General features: G+C 40.7%; 1 protein-coding gene and 1 pseudogene across 1 annotated transcript; one reads left to right on the forward strand and one right to left on the reverse strand.

The window, feature by feature from the left end:
* LOC139535375 (DNA damage-inducible transcript 3 protein-like) lies at positions 1-5,759 on the forward strand. The gene is made up of 4 exons (XM_071334725.1): positions 1-168; positions 1,655-1,719; positions 2,278-2,496; positions 2,793-5,759. Exons 3-4 carry the CDS (start codon positions 2,341-2,343, stop codon positions 3,549-3,551), a joined length of 915 nt encoding a protein of 304 aa, XP_071190826.1. The 5' UTR covers positions 1-168; positions 1,655-1,719; positions 2,278-2,340; the 3' UTR covers positions 3,552-5,759.
* The window catches only part of LOC139536496 (methionine--tRNA ligase, cytoplasmic-like), a 25,317-nt pseudogene continuing 7,114 nt past the window's right edge, over positions 5,660-23,862 (reverse strand).

Genomic DNA, 23,862 nt, shown 5'->3' on the forward strand with positions numbered 1-23,862 from the left:
ATGTTCGGTTGGCTCACCTTATATAAACACCACCGGGAGTTTCCAAAAATCACATTCACTATACTAAGCCGAACAATGGTTAACATGAGCTATCACCAATCTCAACTAAAATATATACATACTCCGAACCCAAGACAGTCAAGAAAGCGAAATAATAAAAGAAAAAGGGTAGGTGGATTTAATTTTATTGTCTACAGTTTTTAAGAGTTGTTGAATGTCTTCTACAAGAGTTCTAATTTTAATTTGGCAGCTGATCGTCTCTGGCTTTCCTTTAGAAATAAGAATGTGCATGTTTTGGCAACTTTCCCATGTCTGTTATAGGAGAGCAGTTGCTCTCGTTCAATTATATTTGACAGTTGTTATATTTGTATTCAAGATTCAGGGAGGCATTTATCTGCTTATTTGACTTTGACGAGCTTTATCTCTCTACCAGAAGTTTGATATCAGTGACAGCTGAGCTGTCAAACGCGTACATAACGTTTTGAAAACTTTTGTTTCGGTTTTATTAACTTATGTAGACTACTGTTATCGAAGACAAAAGTATTTGTTTGATAAATGTATAGGATGTCATGTATCCAGATAGTATATAGGCTGTGTTATGTTAATAGCCAATTAAATAAAAAACACTTATCTGCATTGACAAAGAAGAATTAGCTCGCACGTCTTGCTATTTTGAGTTCATTGATTTTCCTGTAGAATAGAATAGAACAGCTTTTGTGTTCCCATCCCAGTATTCTGTACCCATTGGAGGTGTCAGTTTTCACCCTTGCTTTTGTTTCACTCGTCCCGTACTTTGATTCCATGACGTAATGCCTTGGCTTGGCTGGATGGATGGAGAGCGAGCTGAGACCACATCCGAGAAAAAAAACATAGCCTACAGTTGCATAAATGTCACTTTTCTGAAATGTATTCGTCAAACAATACATTCAAGAATAAATAGATACTGATCATAAAAGTATTCATCAAGAATTGGGCTGCATTTATTGATTGCGGCAGAGTTAAAGGTACTTTAAAACCAGTTACTCTGACCACAGTAACGACTTTCTTTGCTCGATGTCTGTTGTGGTCAGACAGCCATGTATTTCCTGTGTTGAGCAAGTGGTTTCAAAGTACCGTTAACTATTCAATATTAAGGATAAAACTGTATTTTTAGACCAAATATCTTCAACTCGGAAAATTGGATGTCAATTATATTTTATTTTTCATGAGCTAGTGGAAATCGAACTCAAGCAAGGATGTTCTGATAGAAATATAATTCATTGTGGACCTTGACAGACAGAGGGCGCCCTAGAACACCTACGGAGTCTTTGTTTACATGAGGCAAATCAATGACCTGATTTTCTTGTGATTTTCCCTAAAAAAAATATAATCAGAACACGTGAAGCCAGTACAGTAGTTTGTCAAATGATTGTATTCGTGTTCTTTATCGAAAATCATTTGTATAGGCCTATTCAACATTTTTATGAATTTATTGTCAGCAGGTTGTTTTATCAAGTTGACTGCATCAGCTTTAATGTGACTAGACATCTCTATGGCTGCTTTTATACAATATGTTCCTTTAAGCAAATTCTAACATCAACATCTCATCATCACTGTATTACGTATTTGTTACAATAATTGCCAATAATTATTGTCATGAATTCTTTCTTTCTAGACTTGTTGGGACAAATTATCACCAACAACCAATTGCCAGACTTGATTATAAGAGACTTTCAAAAGGTGATTTGCATTTCCTCATTAATTCTTTCGTTTTCTGTGTTTTTACTGAGTGTTGGATGTTTTGTCTATGGATGTCAAGTTAACCTCATCATGTTTATATTATAGCAATGCATTTATTTTCTAGATTTTAACTTGATAATGTTTGAAATTTAGTCATCACTACATCTCATGTTTTTGGCTATAGAATCCTATCATCAATTGATTCATGCAGTACAGCCATTTGTCCAAAGAGTGTCACTATTTTACAATTTCACGAAAAGTGGATTTTTTTTCACTAAATATAGAAATTATAATACCGGTACTTTGTTCGATTGCATATTTTTCTTCAACAATTGATAATTAGAAACAACATGCTAACGTAGCCAGTTCTATTGCACAGCTCTCTCACATACAGCTTTCTTGGTAATATGTCGATCCCGATATCTAGCCTACTGTATAGAAACCCCATAACGGTTCATACTAAAGATGCTATAATAAATAATTATTTCATCATTCTAAAACCAAACCCTCCTGTCTCGACATTATTTTAAAACCGGCTCCTCCTTTCTCCACCACCAGTCCAGGTCCAGTGTGTACCAGCGTGTGGCTGTGAAAGACTATCTGTGCGACTGAGTGACAGAGATGACTACCGAGTGGCTTCACCTGCCCCCTCCGTACCCCCCTGGTGTGGGGCCGCTGTGTGGTGCAGAGTTGGAGGCGTGGTATGAGGACCTGCAGGATATACTGGGATCAGACACGGGTGGGGCCAAGCTGACTCGCGCCCCTCCCTGCTCAGAGGTCAGTTGGGATTATAATTAGTAATTTAAAAAAAATATTGATTGATTTATAAACAAAGTGATCGATGACTGATTGTGTTTTAAATTTTTTTTTATCGGTTGTTGGTTATCCAAACATTTTGTTTAATCTTTTCTTCATCTTCTCTGCTTCATGATGCAACTCTTTCAAGAGCGCTGATGTAAGAAGGGTCTTTGACATAACCGCTCCTCTATTTTTTTCTTCTCTTTCTTTCGCTCTTCCTTCCCTCTCTCTTCTGTCATTTCTTCTTTCTCCTCTCTCTATATCTCTCTTCATAGAAAGAGACAGAGTTCCTAGATGTCCTGGAGAGCTGTTCCCTGACATGGCTGACGGACGGGGTGGGGGTGGGGGTTGGAGGGCAGGCGTGGTGCGGAGGAGAGGGTGTCCAGAGGGTCACAATTCCGGAGGAGCCTCCTACCCATCCGCCCCACTCCTCCACCGCCTTGTGTCTGAATCCAGCTGTGGAGAGGACGGAGAGGCCTGGGGACAGAGAGGGAGGGAGAGATGGAGAGGGAGGTTCGGGAGGAGGGGACCTGTTACCCCCAGAGTTCTTTGAGCTGCTGAGTGAGGGAGGGTTGGGCATGGTGGACGGTAGCTACCATCATCATCACTCCAACAACGTCCAACAGCCTGCGTCTCAGCCTGCGTCTCCCTCCACTAGCGAGGAGGATGAACACCCATGTGTCCCCGACTCACCCTCCTGCTCCTCCTCCGCCGCCTCTCCTTCCCCCTCTCTCAACTGCTCTCCTCCTTCCTCTCCTGTCTCCTCTCTTACTAGCACCGCTTTCTCATTGTCTCGGCTGGGCAAACGCAAGAGAGGCAACTCTCTGTCCTTCCCTTCCGCCGGTTCGCGCTCATCCTCCTCTTCCTCTTCTGCGAAGAAGAGCAGGAGAGAGAGGGAGCAGGAGAACGAGAGGAAGGTGCAGGAGCTGACGGATCAGAACGAGAGGTTAAAAGCGGAGATAGACAGACTGGGAGAGGAGGTGCAGAGGACACGCAGAGCCCTGATAGAGAGACTAGTTAACACCAAAAAGTGAAGGAAGAAAAGCAAAGAGGAGAGAGGGATGAGAGGTAGCGGGATGACAGAAGTAACACAAGGCAGAACGTAAACATTTGGAATAGCAGGTTGGCGGTGAAGGGTGAACATTGGGGTGACCATGAAATGCATTTCTAGATGAGAGTTAGAAAGCAACCAAAAGACACGTACGTGTTTCGAGAAGAAAGTTAAATGATAATTTTCTTCAAAACTATGAGAGAGAGAGAGAGAGAGAGAGAGAAAGAAGTAAAGTTAGACAGAAAGATGAAAGAGCAAGTCAAAGGAAAACCATGGAGAGAAGGAACTGCAGCATTGCGGCAAACGTAGAGAGAGGGAGATAGACAGCATGTAAAGGAAATGGAGGGAACGGTTTAAATGGCAGGTGGATCATGCAATGCCTCTGTTGAGACGTTACAGTGTACTGTATGTATGTATGTAAGGCTGGATTTTAGGAAGCACATTTGAACTATCACCACCTTCCGGAGACACCTGAAACCCCACCTCTTTAAGGAATACCTAGGATAGGATAAAGTAATCCTTCTAACCCCCCCCCCCCTTAAAAGAGTTAGATGCACTATTGTAAAGTGGTTGTTCCACTGGATATCATAAGGTGAATGCACCAATTTGTAAGTCGCTCTGGATAAGAGCGTCTGCTAAATGACTTAAATGTAAAATGTAAATGTAAACTAGATGGGTAGCAATTAGCGCCCATCACAAGCATTGTACGATTGTGTAGCTCATTCAGTCTACTGAAGTGCTCAGTTTGAAGTACTGTAGGGATTAGTTAAGAGTCAAATTAATTGATTGAGGGCATCGATTCCAAAATGAAGAAATTGATCGGAAGCATCTATGAAGGTCGTTAACAGTTAACGCCCATCGCAAGCATTGCATGGGACTTGTTCATTAGGAATCAAATGGAAAGAGAAGGTGGGTCTACCTGGACTCATCCAATAAGAAACGCTGATAGAGGTTTTCTGTTGCAAAACGCTTTAAAACTATTTTTTTGCCGCGATGAGCTCGATCCTGATTATGGCGTTTTTCCGCTTATCCAACCTAGTGAAGTGTTCAGTATGAAGTAGGGATGATGAGTTCGATTCAATTGAGTGATTTGAGGGCACCAGCGTAGTTTCCAAAATGAAGGAATTGGTTGGAAGCATCCATCTATGGAAGTTGTTAACCAACACCCATCAGAAGCATTCCATGGGTCGTGTTCATTAGGCACCAAACGGAAGACCAACTTGGGCTTGTTCATCAACAAACACTCAAATGACATTTTCCGTCGCATGCCATAATGAATGAGACTGATTGGGCGTGGTTTAGATCATTCAGCCTAGTGAAGGGATTTGTATGAACTAGGGATGAGTTTGATTATTGGATTAATTGATCAAGGGCGTTGGCAGTGACTCCAACATTATGGAATTGACTAATCACATAAAGGTGATATTTACCGTTGCTAGGAGTTTTATTGACTAATCTGCCCTCGCAACCATCAATGAATTGATTCTGAAAAACATAGTTGGGCTCATCCTTAGTATGACGGTAGACTGTGGAACGGAAACGCATTTCATTGTCACCCTATCCTTGATCTAGCCTGGTTATATCAGACTGAATGCTGTGCGTACCATTGTTCCTCAATGAAACAACAATGAAACATAGCTAAATCAGTTTGGATCCCAGGCTATCCCTTATCTGCCAACCTCGAAAATCTAAGATTAATCCTAAAGGCTGAACAGAGGCCAGCAGAGATAATATTTCTTGCATAGTTTATGTGGAAATATGGAGCTCAGGAAAGTTTGTCAGTACTCAGTGCAGTGTGAGTATGTGAGAATGATGATTGGTAGTTTTTCAATTTCTACTTTTGTATAACCCGCTGCAGCTTTAGTGTGTATGGATAGTTCTACACCTAGGACCCATTTTATTCTTCTTTCTACGCTGACCTTTTTCTATCAAATTGACTGAATTGAGGTAGTAATATTTACAATGTAGAGCTACCCTGATTCACCTATATATTTGATATAACCATGTATTATACCTAGTTATACTGTAATATATACACTTTACTGTACCCATATTAATTTGTCATTTTATTATAAAAAAAATCTGTATCGATTAGTGGTTGAATTAGAGGTATTTTATTTCTGTTGTTACATGAAACATTATATTGTATTTACTTTATATGCTCACATTTTCTAATAAATCCTTAAAACAATTTCAGTGTCTTGAAATGCTTATTTGCGTATATATTAAGGTCCAAACGAATGCTTAGAAAACACATTTTTTCTGAATTCATTTTCCACAGTATTTGCAAAAAGTTACTTGTAGCAATGCTATTTATTTGATTGAATAAATGGGTAAGGGGGATATTAAAAAATGTTTTTTTTATAATATAACAATATTATTATATTATTAAACATCTACCCAAACCTGACATTGATCACACACTGACCTGTTCTGATTTCTGCATAGTGACACTAGATTCTAGAACCTTAGCCTGGTGGAATCCGCATGATCGTTGCCTTTTTTAGTTCACTTCACGATGGATGTGGTGCAGTAAAACAGAACGGTGGATGCCAGCAGCTATCAGGCTGGTTTCTACCAGGCTACTAGAACCTTCTTGTCTTTCATCCAGTCATAGACTTGTCTTACAGAAGTTATTTTCATATTTCTTTCTTAGTGCATATCTTGATCCCATTCTCCATTTAAGGTAATTATTGAAATCTTACTTCCCTCTACTCATATTTTCCTGCTTCTGTCTGTCTTCCTTCTCTCACTTCTTGCCTTTCGTAGGGGCAGGTCCGGGGTTCTTTCCCTCAGCCGGGGCTAACTGTTTCTTCAGTTCCAGCAGTTTGGTGATCTCTGCTCCGATCACAGCCATCTCTGCCTTCTGGCCTTTTAGGGTCCTCACCTTCTCCCCCTGAATCAGAGACAGACCGGAGAAGAGGTTGTGTTAGACCTAGTCGTCATTGACAACTAGTGAATCATTACCTAACATCCAGGCTGTATCACAAATAACATCTATTCCCCCTAACATGGCACAGTACTGAGTAGAGAAGAGGTTATGCTAGACTCCGTTGTCATTGCCAACTAGCAGGCTAAATCATTAACTACCACCTTTTCCCCCTGACCCAGAACAGAGAAAAGCAGAGAAGAGGTTAGACACAGACATCATTATAGAGATACAATATAATACTATAAGGACTCGGTCGTCATTACCAGCTATTAAACCATTACATAACTGGGCACGTAAACAGAGTAGAGAAGAGGATGGACACAGAGTCAGCATTATCAACTAGTAAATCATTGACTAGCAAGACGCTTTCATAACCAGCTAGACTGTCGTGATTACAAAATAGTAAATGAACAACTAAAAAGATCCTTTTATTTAGTCCACACAAGGTGCCAAGCTCGCTGTGTGGTCAGGTGTAGAAGCGGGTGAAAGTTTGCTGGGTGTAGCTGTTTGACGTTCTTGGGCGTATCATGAGAAGCCAGGGTCATCAATACCAGCTAGACAGTAGTCATTGCCAAACTAGTACATTATTAACTCAAGTCAATCCATGGACACACTGACATGCTTTGAAATCCTATGGTTGCATTACCTTTCACATTACTAGATACTCAAGAGAGTTCTAATGTTAAGGTATCAAGATACGATGAGACTTTACCATTTAAAAATGGCATCATAAAATGTCTGGGATTTATGTAATGGCGCATCTGTGACAAAATAAATGTAATGTTTTGATATTTGATCAGGAGGTTTAACATTGGGAGCATGTCCTCTCACACTTATATTCTGAAGATGTCCCGGATATCATACTAACAAGACATTTCTGGAGAAAATAATGTAGTATGTAACTGACTTAGGGGACAATTATTTCATCATTTAATTGTATTCACCCCTAATTTGCTACACCCGTACCTCTCATCTTACCTGTTCTGCAACAGCGAGTGTTAGCTCCCTGGCTCTCTCAATGTCTACTCCGTTCCTTACAGCCTGAGCAGTATTAGCTGGGGTTGGGGGCGAGCAGGGGGTTCTTCATGCCTTTCGTGGGGGCTAGTTCTAGGTTCTTTCCCTCGGCCAGGGATAGCCGTTTCTTCCGTTCCAGTAGCTTGGTGACCTCCGCTCTGATCACAGCCTTCTCTGCCTTCTGGCCCTTCAGCGTCCGCACCTTCTCCCCCTGGAGCAAAGACAGTAGAAGAGAAAGAGGTTTTGTTAAACAGTCATCAGGGACAAAGAAATATCAAACATGTTTTGATATTTGACCGGGAGGTCACGCGAACATCGGGAACCATTCCAGACACATTGTGCTTCCGATATTCCTAACATATCCCAATATTAGGACGTCATACGAACGTATCATTTTTGGAAGAAAATGATGTACCATGCAACTGTCTTAGATTGTTTCATTGCTTAAAAAGAGGCAATCTGCAGCTGTTACATCCATTTTTAAAACTATAATTCCATGTCATGGATGGTCAGTCCTTGCATCCATAGCTCGATCTATGAATTTGAGAGTGGTTCAATTTCTCCAGCCTCATCCCTCAGCTTTTTACTGAAACAGTGGCGGGAACACTTTTTTTTATGTTTCAACTGTTGATTGCTCCTTTAAGGTCATTGTGTCACCCATAATTCACTACACCCATCTCTCCACCATCCCACGGCCAGTGTTAGCTCCCTGGCTCTCTCAGTGCCGGCTCCGTTCACAGCAGCAGGGGCTGTAGCTGAGACTGGGGCGGGCTGGGCTTTGGCATTAGTCCGGGCGGTTGATTTGGGCTGGAATGTAAAGACAGGTTTCAGATTTTATAAGCAATTTTTCTCCAACAATCTCAGGATTACACTATTACATTTCACTCTCTGTAGTGACGCCTCTAGCACTGCGATGCGGAGCCTTTAGACCGCTGCACCACTCGGGAGGCAGTGTTGCAGTTCTTGACACAAACCGGTGCACCTGGCACCTACACCGTTCAAAGGCACTTCCATTTTTTTGTCTTGCCCATTCACCCTCTGAATGGCACACAAACACAATCCATGTCTCTCAATTATCTCAAGGCTTAAAAATCCTTCTTTAACCTCTCTTTCCATCTCTCACGCTCTTCATGCTCTTCTCTCCCTCGGGTTAATTGTTTGCAGGAAATATTTCAATTTAACAGGCACGAGTGAGTACACAATCGTTTAAATGTTTTTTGGGGTGTATCTACCGACGGCCTGTACAGGTCCGGAAAGATACATCCGTTGTTTTATTTATGTTTTACTCTGCCTGCAAACACCCTGGATGATTCAGAATCCATTGAAGAGCTTGAACGAGTCATTGACGAGAGATACTTACGAGCTCAAAGAAACATGTCACTGGATTCGGAGGATTCAAACACTGTTAAGGACAACAAACAAAACAAACCAAAGCCAAGTTGGCCAAGCGGTATCAACGATGGCATCAAACCATCCTCAAGCAAGAGGGCGCCGTGTGGAGAGTGGGGAGAGGTTTACGGATAGGGATGTTGACTTGTTGAAATCCATCAATGAAAGGCTTGCCAAACTTCGATATACTAAGAGAGGACATGAATGCATTATGTGCCAGTCTAGAATTCAGCCAATGTCAGATGTCAAACAACTTCATGTCAAACAACTTAAAGAAACCTTGCTTGATGTACAGTGTCTGATCAATGCGGGATGATCTAATATTTTCAGGGATACCGGAGAATGACAACAGCAGAGGCTGTGAGGACACTGTCCGAGACTTTATGTCAACTCAACTGAAACTGCCCACAGATGTTGTGCGTAATGTCACTTTCTTCAGAGTCCATAGAATGGGTAAGGCCTCTGGGAATAGGCCATGGGCTATTATTGCATGTTTTGAACATTTTAAGCAAAAGGAAATGGCAAAGAGTAGGGGTAGGAACTCAGAAACACTGACTTTTGAATGAATGATCACTTCTCCACGGAGATCAATGAAAGGAGAAAAAAAACTGAATCGATGAGTCTCGTTGGTGATGGATAAACTTTACGTCAACGGGCAACTGTATCAGGACTCTAGAGTAACTCCCTGACTATTTTAATTCAATGTTCAAATCTGAGTTTGTGTGTTGTGGTGTATCATGACAACTTCAACTATAATGAATACATGCTCTATTGATCTCCACTTGACAAGGAAAGGGCTGCATATAGCTCAGGTTAATGTATGGAGCCTTCCTAACAAAATACATGAGGTTTTTAACTTGGTCAACATAAATAATATTCATATTTTAGCTTTGACCGAAATGCATTTGGATGCATCTGTAAATGATGGGCAAATGAACATTCATGGATATAGTCTACTTAGAAGGGACAGGAATAGGAATGGTTGGGGTGTAGCATTGTACATTTAGAATCATATACCTTTTAAGACGAGGGATGACCTTAATGTATGTCAAATAGAGGCACTATGGGCTCAAGTACATCTGCCTCACCAGGCACCCATATTGGTAGGATGTGTGTATAGACCTCCTAGCTCTAAGGTGTCCTATCTGGATGACTTATGTACTGGGTTTGACAAGGCCACAGATAGTAACAGAGATGTATTTATCTTGGGTTATTTTAATATAAATTGGAAGTATCATAATAATTCAAATATAACTAAATGAATGAGATATGCAGAGAGCTGTGGTTTGGAACAAATGGTTAATGATACTACTGTACTAGATCATCAACTAAGTTAGGTCACTGTTCGGACACGTGCATTGATCTGATCTTCTGCAATATACCATTGCAATGCTTAAAAGCCTGATAAATGCCAGTGGGCTGGACAGACCATAATATTGTGACCATAACCAGGGGTACGCGCAATGCCGTCGGGGGTACGCCAAATAAAAATGTGATTCACTTTTTTCCCCCACATTTTCAAACAGTCCATTTATATTTTCCAACGGGGCTAAACATTTGGGTGAGGTTATTTTCTCACCTGAGTAGCCTCGTTTCACTGCCAAAAATAAAATTAAACTATCTAGCATTCAGTGAAATAACAACACAATGTCAAATACAGGTAGCCTAGTCAAATAATTAACATCCAATCACATTAACCGTTACTCTCTGGTGGGAATTCCACTCCAAACGTAGCTGCTGCTCATGTTGGTTTCTGCACTGATGGCACAAAAGCCATGACAGGGAGACATAGTGGAGTGGTAACGCACGTGCAAGCAGTTGCTCCCGACACCACTTAGGTACACTGCAGCATCCACCGAGAGACTCTTGCTGCCAAGGGAATGCCTGACTGCTTGAAATACATTTTGTACACTACAGTGAAAATGGTTAACTTTGTTAAAGCAAGGCCCCTGAACTCTTGTGTATTTTCTGCACTATGCAATGATATGGGCAGCGACCATGTAACACTTTTACAACATACAGAAGTGCGCTGGTTATCAAGAGGCAAAGTATTGACACGTTTTTTTGAATTGAGAGATGAGTTTAAAGTTTTCTTTACTGATCATAATTTTCACTTGTCTGACCGCTTGTATGATGACACATTTCTCACGACTGATGTTTATTCTCGCCTGAATGATCTGAATCTAGGATTACAGGGACTCTCCGCAACTATATTCAATGTGCGGGACAACATTGAGGCTATGATTAAGAAGTTGGAGCTCTTCTCTGTCTGCATTAACAAGGACATCACACAGGTCTTTCCATCATTGTATGATTTTTTTGTGTGCAAATGAACTCAAGCTTACGGACAATGTCAAATGTGATATAGCGAAGCACCTGAGTGAGTTGGGTGAGAAATTACGCAGGTACTTTCCCAAAACGGATGACACAAACAACTGGATTCATTATCCCGTTCATGCGCTGCCTCCAGTCCACCTACCGATATCTGAACAAGAGAGCCTCGTCAAAATTGCAACAAGCAGTTCTGTGAAAATTGATTTTAATCAGAAGCCACTGCCAGATTTCTGGATTGGGCTGCACTCAGCGTATCCTGCCTTGGCAAATCGCGCTGTTAAGACACTGATGCCCTTTGTAACCACGTACCTATGTGAGTGGATTCTCAGCCCTCACCTGCATGAAAACTAAATACAGGCACAGACTGTGTGTGGAAAATTATTTAGGACTGAGACTCTCTCCAATACAACCCAACATTGCAGAGTTATGTGCATCCTTTCAAGCACACCCTTCTCATGAACCTGTGGTGAGTTATTCACAATTTTTCGATTAACAAATAAGACTTTATATGTAAGATGGTACAGGTACAGCAAGCTCTACAAGTAGATCTGAGAAATATCAGGGAGTGGGTTTGCCAGAACAAACTTGTTTTGAACACCAAGAAAACCAAGGTTATGTTGGTCTGTTCCACCAAGAAAAGGTCAACACAGCATGGGATACAATTAAGTATGGGGGGAGTGCAAATTGAGGAAGTGGCAGAAACCATACTAGTAGGGGTGCAGCTAGACAACTGCTTATCATGGTCGTCTCAAATAACTCATCTATGTATAAAAAATAAAAAATAAAAAAATAAAACTGCATGAATGATCAGAAGGATAGCTAAAAATGTACAGGTAAAGATTCTTTAGCAAACAACCCAAGCGTTAATTGTGAGTCAGGTGAACTACTGTTCTGTGGTCTGGGGAAATGCAACAGCAAGTGAAATTTATGCGGCTGCAGATCGCACAGAACAAAGCAGCAAGGATTGATTTAAGGTGGAGATATGGTTCGTCTGTTGTAGTCATGCTCAATGCTCTTGGTTGGTCATCAATCAACAAGATAATTGAAAAAAAAACATGCTTATTTTATTTCACAATGTACACCATTTAAAACAGCCAAACTCCATTCACAACAGTATTTAGTTGTTAAGAGACAAATATTCTGTAAATACTAGGAATAGATTGTCCACCATCTGTGTTATCCAGGCAGAAAAGAGAAATATGGAAAATAACATTTATATTTAGAGCAATAAAGAAATGTAATAATTAATCTGAGCGAACCAGAAACCTTTCAATATATAAATTCAAACAATACTTTAGAACCATTTAAATATAAAAAATGTGAAGGTTGTGCAGGACTATGGTAGATGAAGGAATCAATCTATATTTTCAGGCTGTTAAGAGTATTTATCTGGCCAATATGTCAGTGTATTATGTCTGTTTGTAACAGTGTGTTGTAGGTGGAAATGTGATTGTATTATAAATTGTATTTGAATGTTTAAGGACTCTTGGAAGATTAGTCCAAATGAGGACTAAATGAGATCCTAATAAAATGAAATCAAACATGTCTCCTCCCCTTCATCTACACTGATTGAAGTGGATTTAACAAGTGACACCAATAAGGGATCATAGCGTTCACCTGGATTCACCTGGTCAGTCTATGTCATGGAAAGAGCAGGTGTTCTTAATGGTTCGTGTACTCAGTGTACATTGTAATATAAAAAAAACTCACATTTCAAGCATGCACATTTAAAATGCCTGAATGGCTCCTAGACAAGAAGATTAAACTGCTAAGAGGAGCTAAATATCATTATCATATCAAATATAATCGAATACATGACAATGCGGTTTCCCTTAGCCCATGTCCAATAGTCAGAGCTCGCTCTCCCTTTCCTCACCATGCCAATGTGATGCCAGGCGGGCAGAGAGCAGACAAAGTTCCCGGATCCCTGCAGCATGGTGGCGGTGACGGCGGGTGGGCGTTGAGCTGCTGACGGATGGTCTGGGCAAGAGCATGACAGACAGAAGGCACAGCACGTTCACAGACACACCTGTTACCGTGCCCGCTCGCTGCCTGGAGGAGGACGTGGAGGAGAGAAGGGCATCAGTAATCAGAGAAAGAGAGAGAGGGGAACACAAAGAGAGAACGAGAGAGAGAACAAGATAGAGTGAGAGACGGGCCGGAGAGAAGAGAAGAAAGAGAAGAAAGAGAGACAGGGGAGAGAGAGAAATAAAGAGACACGCGGGGACACAGAGACAGGAAAAAGAGAGAGACAGGAAAGAGACGAGAGAGACCGAGAGAGAGGGAGAAAAAGCTAGTAGTGACACTGATGGTTTTACCACAACTCCCTGATTTAGGATGAACTGTCCCAACCACAGCCCACAATATCAACAAGTTTCACTTTCCATTAAATTCAGCAGCTTGTAAAATCCTTTGTGTGTGTATGGAGGACATTATAGAAGGGCCTAGAAACAGAAAAATGCATATTTTGTCCCGTCAAGGATTCTCAGGTGGATTATGCTTGTCTATCCCCTGCCCTTGCAATTAAGCTTTTGGGCCACCCTGGATGTTGTCGCAAATCAAATATGGCAGCCATAATGGCATTGAATGAAGGTTTAGGCACCTACACTGAGTGTACCAAACATTAGGAACACCTTCCTAAAATTGAGTTGCACCCCATTTTGCCCTCAGAACAGCCTCAATTTGCTGGGGCATGGAATCTACAAGGTGTCGAAAGTGTTCCACAGGGATGCTGGCCCATGTTGACTCCAATGCTTCCCACAGTTGTGTCAAGTTGGCTGGATATCCTTTGGGTGGTGGACCATTCTTGATACACACGAGAAACTGTTGAGTGTGGAAAAACCCAGCACCTACTACCATACCTCGTTCAAAGGCACTTACATCTTTTGTCTTGCCCATTCACCCTCTGAATGGCACAAATACACAATCCATGTGTCAATTGTCTCCTCCCCTTCTACACTGATTGAAATGCATTTAACAAGTGACATCAATAAGGAATCATAGCTTTCACCTGGATTCACCTGGTCAGTCTATGTTATGGAAAGAGCAGGTACTTTGGTGTAAGTTTACTGTGAATCCAAAATGGCCACCATAATGAGCTTTAAGGCCAGGGACCAGTTGCATGAAATATCTTAAGTACATTTACTCCTTAAAATTATTTGTGCAACCTAAAAAAAAGTTAAGTGAAAAAGTTACGGATGCCCATGAGGTACCTTAAAAGGGATACTCAGAGATTCAAATTATTCGACTTACCGAGAGACAGATGAACTCGTGGATACCAATTTTATGTCTCTGCGTACAGTATGAAGGAAGTTGATGGTAGTTTTGCGATCCATAGCATATGCTACTGTACCTGTAGACTACCCTTCACTGCGCTCACGCTAGTTAGCATTGGCTCGTGAAACTACCTCTAATTTCCATAAAAATGGTATCCACGAGTTCACACACACAGGCCAGCACCTTGCATAAGCCAGCACCTTGCAAACGCAGCCTGGCTGCGTTTGACAGGCAGCCCAATTCTTTTGACCAATCACATCTGATCTTTTCACCACAGATATTTTTCAGAGCTGATTTGATTGGTCAAAAGACCAATTAGTGAAAAAAAGATAGAAATTGGGCTGCCTGTCTAACTGCATCCTTAGATAGTTTAACAGCTAGAACTGTGACAAAAGCAAAGGGTTAGAATAGGGGGGAACAAATCTGTGCGTAGTGGCAACTATTAAACTACCCTATCCATAGTGCTTTATAGTAATTATCCTTCTAAGGACTCTAGCACACCAATTAAATAAATGTTCATAGGATCCTAGAGACCGGGGGCTGTGTGTTTGTGCTGAGTGATTAGTACTTTTTGAGGTCAGTTTGTTTATTTAAAAAATTGTGTTTTTTTCCGCTTTCGATTCATTTTACTAGTCCTTCAAAGTAAACAAGGCATACTTTCAAGACTGCTTATGACTAACTACTACAACAATCCTTCAGGTAGAGCTACGGTGTCTTCAGAAAGTATTCACATCCCAATTGACTTTTTCCACATTTTGTTATGCGTTACAGCCTGAATTTTACATTTTAAAATGTAGACGTTTTGTCATTGGCCTACACACAATACCCGATAATGTCAAAGTTTTACAATAAAAAAATAAACCTGATATGTTTTGAGACAATAAGTATTCAACCCCATTGTTATGGCAAGCCTAAAAAACTCCAGGAGTGAAAATGTGCTTAACAAGTCACATAATAAGTTGCATGGACACACTGTGAGTGCAATAATAGTGTTTAACATGATTTTTGAATGACTACCTCATCTCTGTACCCCACACATACAATTATCTGTAAGGTCTCTCAGTCGAGCAAAAAATCACATTCCTATCCAAACAAAAATATTATCTTCATCCTTGATATTTCCTACACAGCGTAAAGGATGTAAACCTGATATACACAGTGTGAAAACTCTTCAAGTTACAATATTTTCATTATATCGCTTTTATACCATTTTTACCATCACAAAATAGACATTCATTTCCCATGTTCCATCTCTCATCATTCCCCACATTCGGATGTTGAAATATATTGTCCCAGTGTTCACTGTGGACGATAGAGTTTTTGGGCGGCAAAACCTTCTGTAACAAAGAGATTCCATTCACCAATATTAAAGACCAAAAGGAGTTGTCTGCTGCCTACAATTTACAATCGACGTGAGTTGTTATAAAACCCCCACACCAATCCCTCCTCTCCTCTGCAGGTGAGAGGGCTCTGTAGACGCTGATCCATTGTACCCTGATCTTTGGATACTCACAGGAGAGTCATGACAAATGCCTGTACAGAATAAAAATATTCCAAAACATGCATCCTGTTTGCAACAAGGCACTTAAGTAATACTGCAAAAAATGTGGCAAAGCAATTCACTTTTTGTACTGATTACAAAACGTTATGTTTGGGGCAAATCCAATACAACACATTACTGAGTTCTACTCTTCATATTTTCAAGCATAGTGGTGGATGCATCATGTTATGGGTATGCTTGAAATCGTTAAGGACTGGGGAGTTTTTAGCATAGGCAAAATCCTAGAGAAAAACCTGGTTCAGTCTGCTTTCCACCAGACACTGGGAGATTATTTCACCTTTCAGAAGAATACAAACCTAAAACACAAGTACAAATCTACACTGGAGATGCTGACCAAGAAGACAGTGAATGTTCCTGAGTGTCAGAGTTAAAGTTTTGACTTAAATCTGCTTGAAAATCTATGGCAAGACCAGAAAATGGTTGTCTAGCAATGATCAACAGACAATTTGACAGAGCTTGAAGAACTTTGAAAAGAACAATGGGCAAATGTTGCACAATCCATGTGTGGAAAGTGCTTAGAGACTTACTCAGCGAGACTCAGCCAGACTTACTCAGCCAGCCATCGCTGCCAAATGTGATTCTAACATGTATTCAATATGAGTGTTCTATTTTTCATTAATTTATTGCAAATATAGAATTTATCTTCCACTGTCATTAAAATATTTTGTGTAGATAGTTGACAACAAATGACAATTAAATCTATTTTAATCCCACTTTGTAACATAACAAAATGTGGAAAAAGTGAATTGGAATACTGTGTCTATCCCTCTCGTCACTGCGTTGTGTACATTTCTCCCTCATGCGGTCTGTGTGTAGGCTATCCATCACTGTCCCAGCCAGGAAGAACCAGTGCAATGGATTATGGTTCTTGTAGTTAATTGCCAAATTTCTGCACTGAACTAGGTTGAATATTTGCCTAATGAAAACTACAACTCCCTTAAGCCCAGAGTCCCACATAGTTCTTGACTTAATTTCTCTCATGAATGATTTCTCTCTAGAGAAATGGAGTGTTGAGCTCACCAAAGAAACAGAACTAAATGGATTCAAGTAAAAACCCACGTCAGACAAGTAGTTGTTTAATAACCCCCAAAAAACGGAAATATCAGGTAATCGCTCAGCACTAGCAGGCATATACAGTCGAAGTCGGACGTTTACATACACTTAGGTTGGAGTCATTAAAACTCATTTTCAACCACTTCACAAATTTCTTGTTAACACACTGTAGTTTTGGCAAGTTGGTTAGGATATCTACTTTGTGCATGGCACAAGTAATTTTTCCAACAATTGTTTAAAGAAAGATTATTTCAATTATAACTCACTGTATCACAATTCCAATGGCTCAGAAGTTAACATACACTAAGTTGACTGTGCCTTTAAACGGCTTGGAGGATTCTAGACAATTATGTCTTTAGAAGCTTCTGATAGGCTAATTGACATCATTTGAGTCAATTGGAGGTGTACCTGTGGATGTATTACAAGGCCTACCTTCAAACTCAGTGCCTCTTTGCTTGACATCATGGGAAAATCAAAAGAAAACAGCCAAGACCTCAGAAAAAAAATTGCAGACCTCCACAAGTCTGGTTCATCCTTGGGAGCAATTTCCAAACACCTGAAGGTACCACATTCATCTGTACAAACAAAAGTACACAAGTATAAACACCATGTTACCACATAGCCATCATACCGCTCAGGTAAGGAGACGCTTTCTGTCTCCTGGAGATGTACGTACTTTGGTGCGAAAAGTGCAAATCAATCCCAGAACCACAGCAAAGGACTGTGTGAAGATGCTGGAGGAAACAGGTACAAAAGTATCTAAATCCACAGTAAAATGAGTCCTATATCGACAAACCTGAAAGGCTGCTCAACAAGGAAGAAGCCACTGCCCCAAAACCGCCATAAAAAAGCCAGACTACGGTTTGCAACTGCACATGGGCACAAAGATCGTACTTTTTGGAGAAATGTCCTCTGGTCTGATGAAACAAAATGGAACTGTTTGGCCATAATGACCTTCGTTATGTTTGGAGGAAAAAGGGGGAGGCTTGCAATCCGAAGAACACCATCCCAACCGTGAAGCACGGGGGTGGCAGCATCCTGTTGTGTGGGTGCTTTGCTGCAGGAGTGACTGGTGTACTTCAGAAAATAGATGGCATCATGAGGGAGGAAAAGTATGTGAATATATTGGAGCAACATCTCTAGACATCAGTCAGGAAGTTAAAGCTTGGTCGCAAATGGGTCTTCCAAATGGACAATGACCCCAAGCATACTTCCAAAGTTGTGGCAAAATGGCTTAAGGACAACAAAGTCAAGGTATTGGAGTGGCCATCACAAAGCCCTGACCTCAATCCCATAGAAAATATGTGGGCAGAACTGAAAAAGCGTGTGCGAGCAAGGAGGCCTACAAACCTGACTCAGTTACACCAGCTCTGTCAGGAGGAATGGGCCAAAATTCACCCAACTTATTGTGGGAAGCTTGTGGAAGGCTACCCGAAACGTTTGACTCAAGGTAAACAATTTAAAGGCAATGCTACCAAATACTAATTCATTGTATGTAAACTTTTGACCCACTGGGAATGTGATGAAAGAAATACTATTATTCTGTCATTTCACATTCCTAAAATAAAGTGAAGATCCTAACTGACCTAAGACAGGGAATTTTTACTAGGATTAAATGTCAAGAATTGTGAAAAACTGAGTTCAAATGTATTTGGCTAAGGTGTATGTACACTTCCGAATTCAACTGTACATGTATGAGTTCCATGTTGAGCTGCCCTCCATATTCGTTACAATGTTCCTGTTGGGACCGCTACAGTAGGATGAGTACACTAACCTGTAGCAGTGACAGGAAATTATTATTATTATTCTGGGTTAAAATTTTAAAACAAAGATAGAAAGTAGAAAGTATTTCGAATTACAGACCTATACATTTTCAAGTAACTGCACTTTTTCTGGCCGGCAAAAGTATTTAGACAAACAAATCGGTCAGCACAAAATCTGTGTCCCGCTGTTGAATTTCAAAATACCGATGTGGACCTCAAGCCAAAAAGTTTGCCCACACCTGTCATGAACCCCCAATGTTTTATTGGTCAGGGAGAAATCCAAACCAGTCTAATTGGAATGAACGGCAGAGATGCATTTCCTGCTTTTACTTACAGTATGTAGGAAAATATAAGGCATGTGATGTATCAGATTTTTTTGTTTTTTCTGTACACAGGAATACCCCCCTCCCTCCCCTCTACCGGTATTAGCTTCACTGATTAACAACAAAAAAAGAAACAGAATGACCTTCACATTCCATGCTAGAAAATAAATTATTCAACACAAAAACAAATAATAATAATACATTAATGAAGAAAGTAGTAATGAGGCAGCTAAGGTGACATCTCTAGAAACTGCTGAAAGTCCCCCCAGACATCAGTAAATTCAAAAGCTTTATTACTGTCACGTTCGTCATACGAAGGAGGCCAAAGCGCAGCGTGATGTGAATACATCTTCTTTAATGATAACGAAGAACAATAAACAAACTAATACAAAAATAATAAAACGACCGTGACGCTACATATAACGAGTGCAGACATGCAACATCACATAAACAATCACCCACAAACCAAACTGGAAATGGCAACCTAAATAGGATCCCCAATCAGAGACAACGATAAACAGCTGCCTCTGATTGGGAACCAATCCAGGCCACCATAGACCTACGTATGCCTAAACTACACACACAACCTAGACATACAAAAACCCTAGACCAGACAAAAACACACATACCACCCTTGTCACACCCTGACCTAACCAAAATAATAAAGAAAACAAAGATAACTAAGGTCAGGGAGTGACAATTACGTAAATTGTATGTTATTTTTTCAGATGGAATATAGGAAGTTCTTTTAGCCACATCTGCTTGCTTGGCGGAGTGCGACTCTCCCATATAATAGCTGTGCATTTATTGGCTGCAATGACTGACAATTTAATGAATCTTGTTTTGCTACAAATATTAACTGGTAGAACAGAATCATCTCCAAGAAGAATAAGGGGAGGATCTAGTGGTACCGTTATATTAGTGACCTGTGATAAGATCTGAATAATGTCTTACCAATAATTGCTTAGTTCAGGGCAGGACAAAAACATATGCATAAGTGTGCCCACTCCCGTTTTACACCTTGGGCGACATTTTTAATAGATTTTATACAGTCTCTCTGGTGTAAAACAGACCCTATGTAAAATAATTGAATTGCATCAACTTGTGCCTTGTGTTAAATGAAAGATGCTGAGCATCTAAAAAGAGCTTTCCCCATTTCTCATCCTCAACAACGAGAACAAGGTCATCATGCCACTTCATGCAAGCTTTCAGAGGTTCATCGTTCCCCAACAGAGCTTGAAGCCTAGAGTACATGTAAGAAATGAAACCTTTTTCCCCTTTCCTTTCCAGCCACAGTTGATCAGTTATAGGTGTACTCATGGGCTGAGTCCTACCTCCCTGCTGAGTGGCAATAACCTGGCCTAACCTGTAGGTACTTAAAGAAATGAGTTTGAGGTAACTGAAAATGAGATGCCAGTTGTTGAAAGGATAGTAGTTCACCTTCTCTATAGAGGTTACCAAATGTTTTAATTCCTTTGTTGAACCAAGAAAATGTAACACCATCTCTCAGGGCTTTGGGTAATATGGGGTTATTATAGAAAGGTGTTTGTTCATATATAGATCTAAGCCCTTCTGTTTGTTTACAGACTTCAATCCATATGTTTTAAGTGTTTTTAATGAAAGGGTTGTTAATGAGACCTAGCAAAGCTTTACGTGGGCTAATATAAGGTATAGATGCCAATGTAGCAGGGGTCAGACACTCCTCTATCTGTCTCCAAGATGGTGAACTTGTTTTGGTATTTTTCCAAACCCACACAGCCTTTAACTGAGATGCCCAGTAATACAACTGGAAGTCAGGTAGAGTAAGTCCTCCTTCTGAGTATGGTTTGCATAAAGTTGTGAGTTTCACTCTGGGGGGTTTCCCTTTCCACAGAAATAAAGAAACCTTCCTATTAAGTTGTTTGAAAAAAAAACTTTGGGAATAGGAAAGGGAAAGGTTTGAAAAAGGTACAAGAATTGTGGTAATATATTCATCTTTACACAATTGACCCGCCCAATAAGAGAAATTGGTAAATCCCTCCATCTATCCAATTCTTCCCCAACCTTTTTGAGAAGTGGAGTATAGTTCTGTTGACGTGTCTTAATAATTTCAGAAGGAATTTGCAATCCTAGATATGTCATTTTCGGTGGTTTCCAAGAAAACGGCTGGTCTAAGATTGGGTTCTGCATAGCTGCCCTGTTAAAAGGCATAATTATACTCTTCGATAGGTTTATTTTATATCCTGAAAACGTTCCATATTCTTTCAGGATGTCAACTAATGTTTGGAGTGAAATTTCAGGTTTAGTGAGGTAAAGCAAAATGTCATCGGCATATAGCGAGACCAGATGTTCACGCCCACCTATACGAACACCATGGATGGATGGATGAGATCTAAAAGCTTCTGCCAGTGGCTCTATAGCCAAAGAAAAAAGGAGAGGACTAGCGGGACAACCCTGTCTTGTGCCACGTGATAGGGAGAACTGTGAGGAAATGTTTCCATTAGTCAGGATCTGAGCTACCGGACATTTGTACAGTCATCTAATCAGACCAACATACTTAGTTCCAATATTCATCCTCTGTAAAACTTCTAACAGGTAGTTCCATTCTATGCGGTAAAAAGCTTTTTCCGCTTCTAATGAAGCCGCCACTACAGGTTCTTGGTCATTCTCTACATAATGCATAATATTAAATAATCTTCTGATATTATCAGGAGATGAGCGGTTTCTTACAAAGCCTGTTTGGTCCATATCAACCAAGTCCGGAAGAACCTTATCCAGTCTAAGAGCTATGAGTTTCGCAAGAATCTTATATTAAGTGTTCAATAGAGATATTGCTCTATACGACCCACAAAGCAGAGGATCTTTCCCAGGTTTTAACAAAACTGTGATCAGTGCCTGTTCAAGTGTGTCTGGGAGCTTTTATGTCTCTATGGCATAATTAAACATACTGCAAAGAGGCTCAATTAGTTTGGATAAAAAGGATCGATAGAGTTCAATAGGGAATCCGTCTAACCCTGGTGATTTTCCACCAGCAGTGTTGAAAATGGATTCCCTAATTTCCTCTGAGGTAATCTCTTTCTCCAAGTCCTCTCTATCCTCATCAGTTAAAGTCTGTAAATTGAGTTTGTTCAAAAACTCATGCATTGTGGCAGGGTCATCCCCTTCAGACTTGTACAATGTTTCATAAAACTCCCTGAAGACTAGATTAATTTCCTCAGGACTGTGAACAACTGTGTTATTGGGCAGCTTAATAGAGCTAATAACTCTGCTAGCATCCTCTCGTCTTATCTGCCAAGCAAGCAACTTTCCTGCTTTATCTCCATGTTCATAGTAGTTTTGTTTTGTTCTCCTAAGAGCATTTTCCGCTTTATGGGTCGTCAGCGTGTTAAATTCCAATCGCTTTGAGTCTAATTTTTGTAGAGTTGAGTCGTAAAATGTTACACTATGTTCATTTTCCAGATCTCCAATTTCATTCTCCAACGAATCTACTTGAGCCTTATACATCTTACGAGCACCTGAACTAAAGGATATGATTTGCCCCCTCAGATATGCAAGGAGAGCTTCCCATAAAATTAGGGGGGGGGCAGAGTTGTTATTGGTGGTAAAAAATATGTCTATGAGTGTTCAGAAATGTTACATATGTGGGATTATTTAGTAAGTATGTGCCAATCCTCCATCTTCCTGAGGGTGGCTGTGCTCGACTGACTGGTACTGAAGCCAGCAGGGCAGAATGATCTGATATACATCTTGGTAAGTACTTACACCCAGTAGTTAAACTTCCCTTGCCTGCAGGAATAAGAAATAAGTCAATTCTAGAGTAACTGTCATGGACAGGGGAGTAAAATGAGTATTCTTTAACCTTTTGGTTGTGAAATCTCCATAAGTCTACAAGTCCAAAATGTTTCATTTCTGCTTTTAACATTTTAGCTGCCTATGTGAGGTTGATACTATAAGAAGAAGATCGATCACTGGAAGGGTCCAGTACCAAGGTAAAATCCCCTGCCATTATTATCTCTGATGATGGGCATGTTAACTTAATAAAGATGTCTTGGTAAAATGTAGGATCATCATGGTTAGGCCCATACACATTCACAATGGTAATGGAATCATTGTTAATGAAACCTTGAATGATCACAAACCTACCCCCTTTGAATTTAATCTGAGATTGTATCTGAAAGGGGCAATGCTTATTAATGAGTATGGCCACCCCTCTTGCCCGAGAGGTGAAAGATGAATAGTACACTTGGCCCACCCACTCTCTCTTCAGTTTATCATACTCAGAGTCTTCCGGATCCATGGACTGCCAGTCGACATGGTCACCGATCGTGGTCACCAGTTCTCGTCCCGGTTCTGGAAGGCGTTCTGCACCCTTATTGGGTCGTCAGGCCAGCCTGTCCTCTGGTTTTCATCCCCAGTCCAACGGCCAGTCGGAGCGAGCCAATCAGGCCCTGGAGACGACTCTTTGCTGCCTCGTCTCCACTAATCCCACCACCACCCAGCAACTCGTGTGGGTGGAATATGCTCACAACACCCTTCCCTGTTCTGCTACGGGCCTCTCGCCTTTTGGGTGTTCCCTAGATTATCAGCCCCCGCTCTTCCTGGAGCAAGAGGCAGAGGTCAGCACACCTTCTGCCCAGATGTTCGTCCGTCGTGGTCACCGTACTTGGAAG

Source organism: Salvelinus alpinus, chromosome 12 (genome assembly GCF_045679555.1).
Source record: "Salvelinus alpinus chromosome 12, SLU_Salpinus.1, whole genome shotgun sequence".
Classification (NCBI taxonomy): Eukaryota; Metazoa; Chordata; class Actinopteri; order Salmoniformes; family Salmonidae; genus Salvelinus; species Salvelinus alpinus.

What these genes read in the sequence shown, in the direction of transcription:
- LOC139535375 (XM_071334725.1), top strand. Translation starts at nt 2,341, where the DNA reads ATGACTACCGAGTGGCTTCACCTGCCCCCTCCGTACCCCCCTGGTGTG. An exon ending in GCGCCCCTCCCTGCTCAGAG is followed by an intron (nt 2,497 to 2,792) that starts GTCAGTTGGGAT and finishes CTCTCTTCATAG; the next exon opens with AAAGAGACAGAGTTCCTAGA.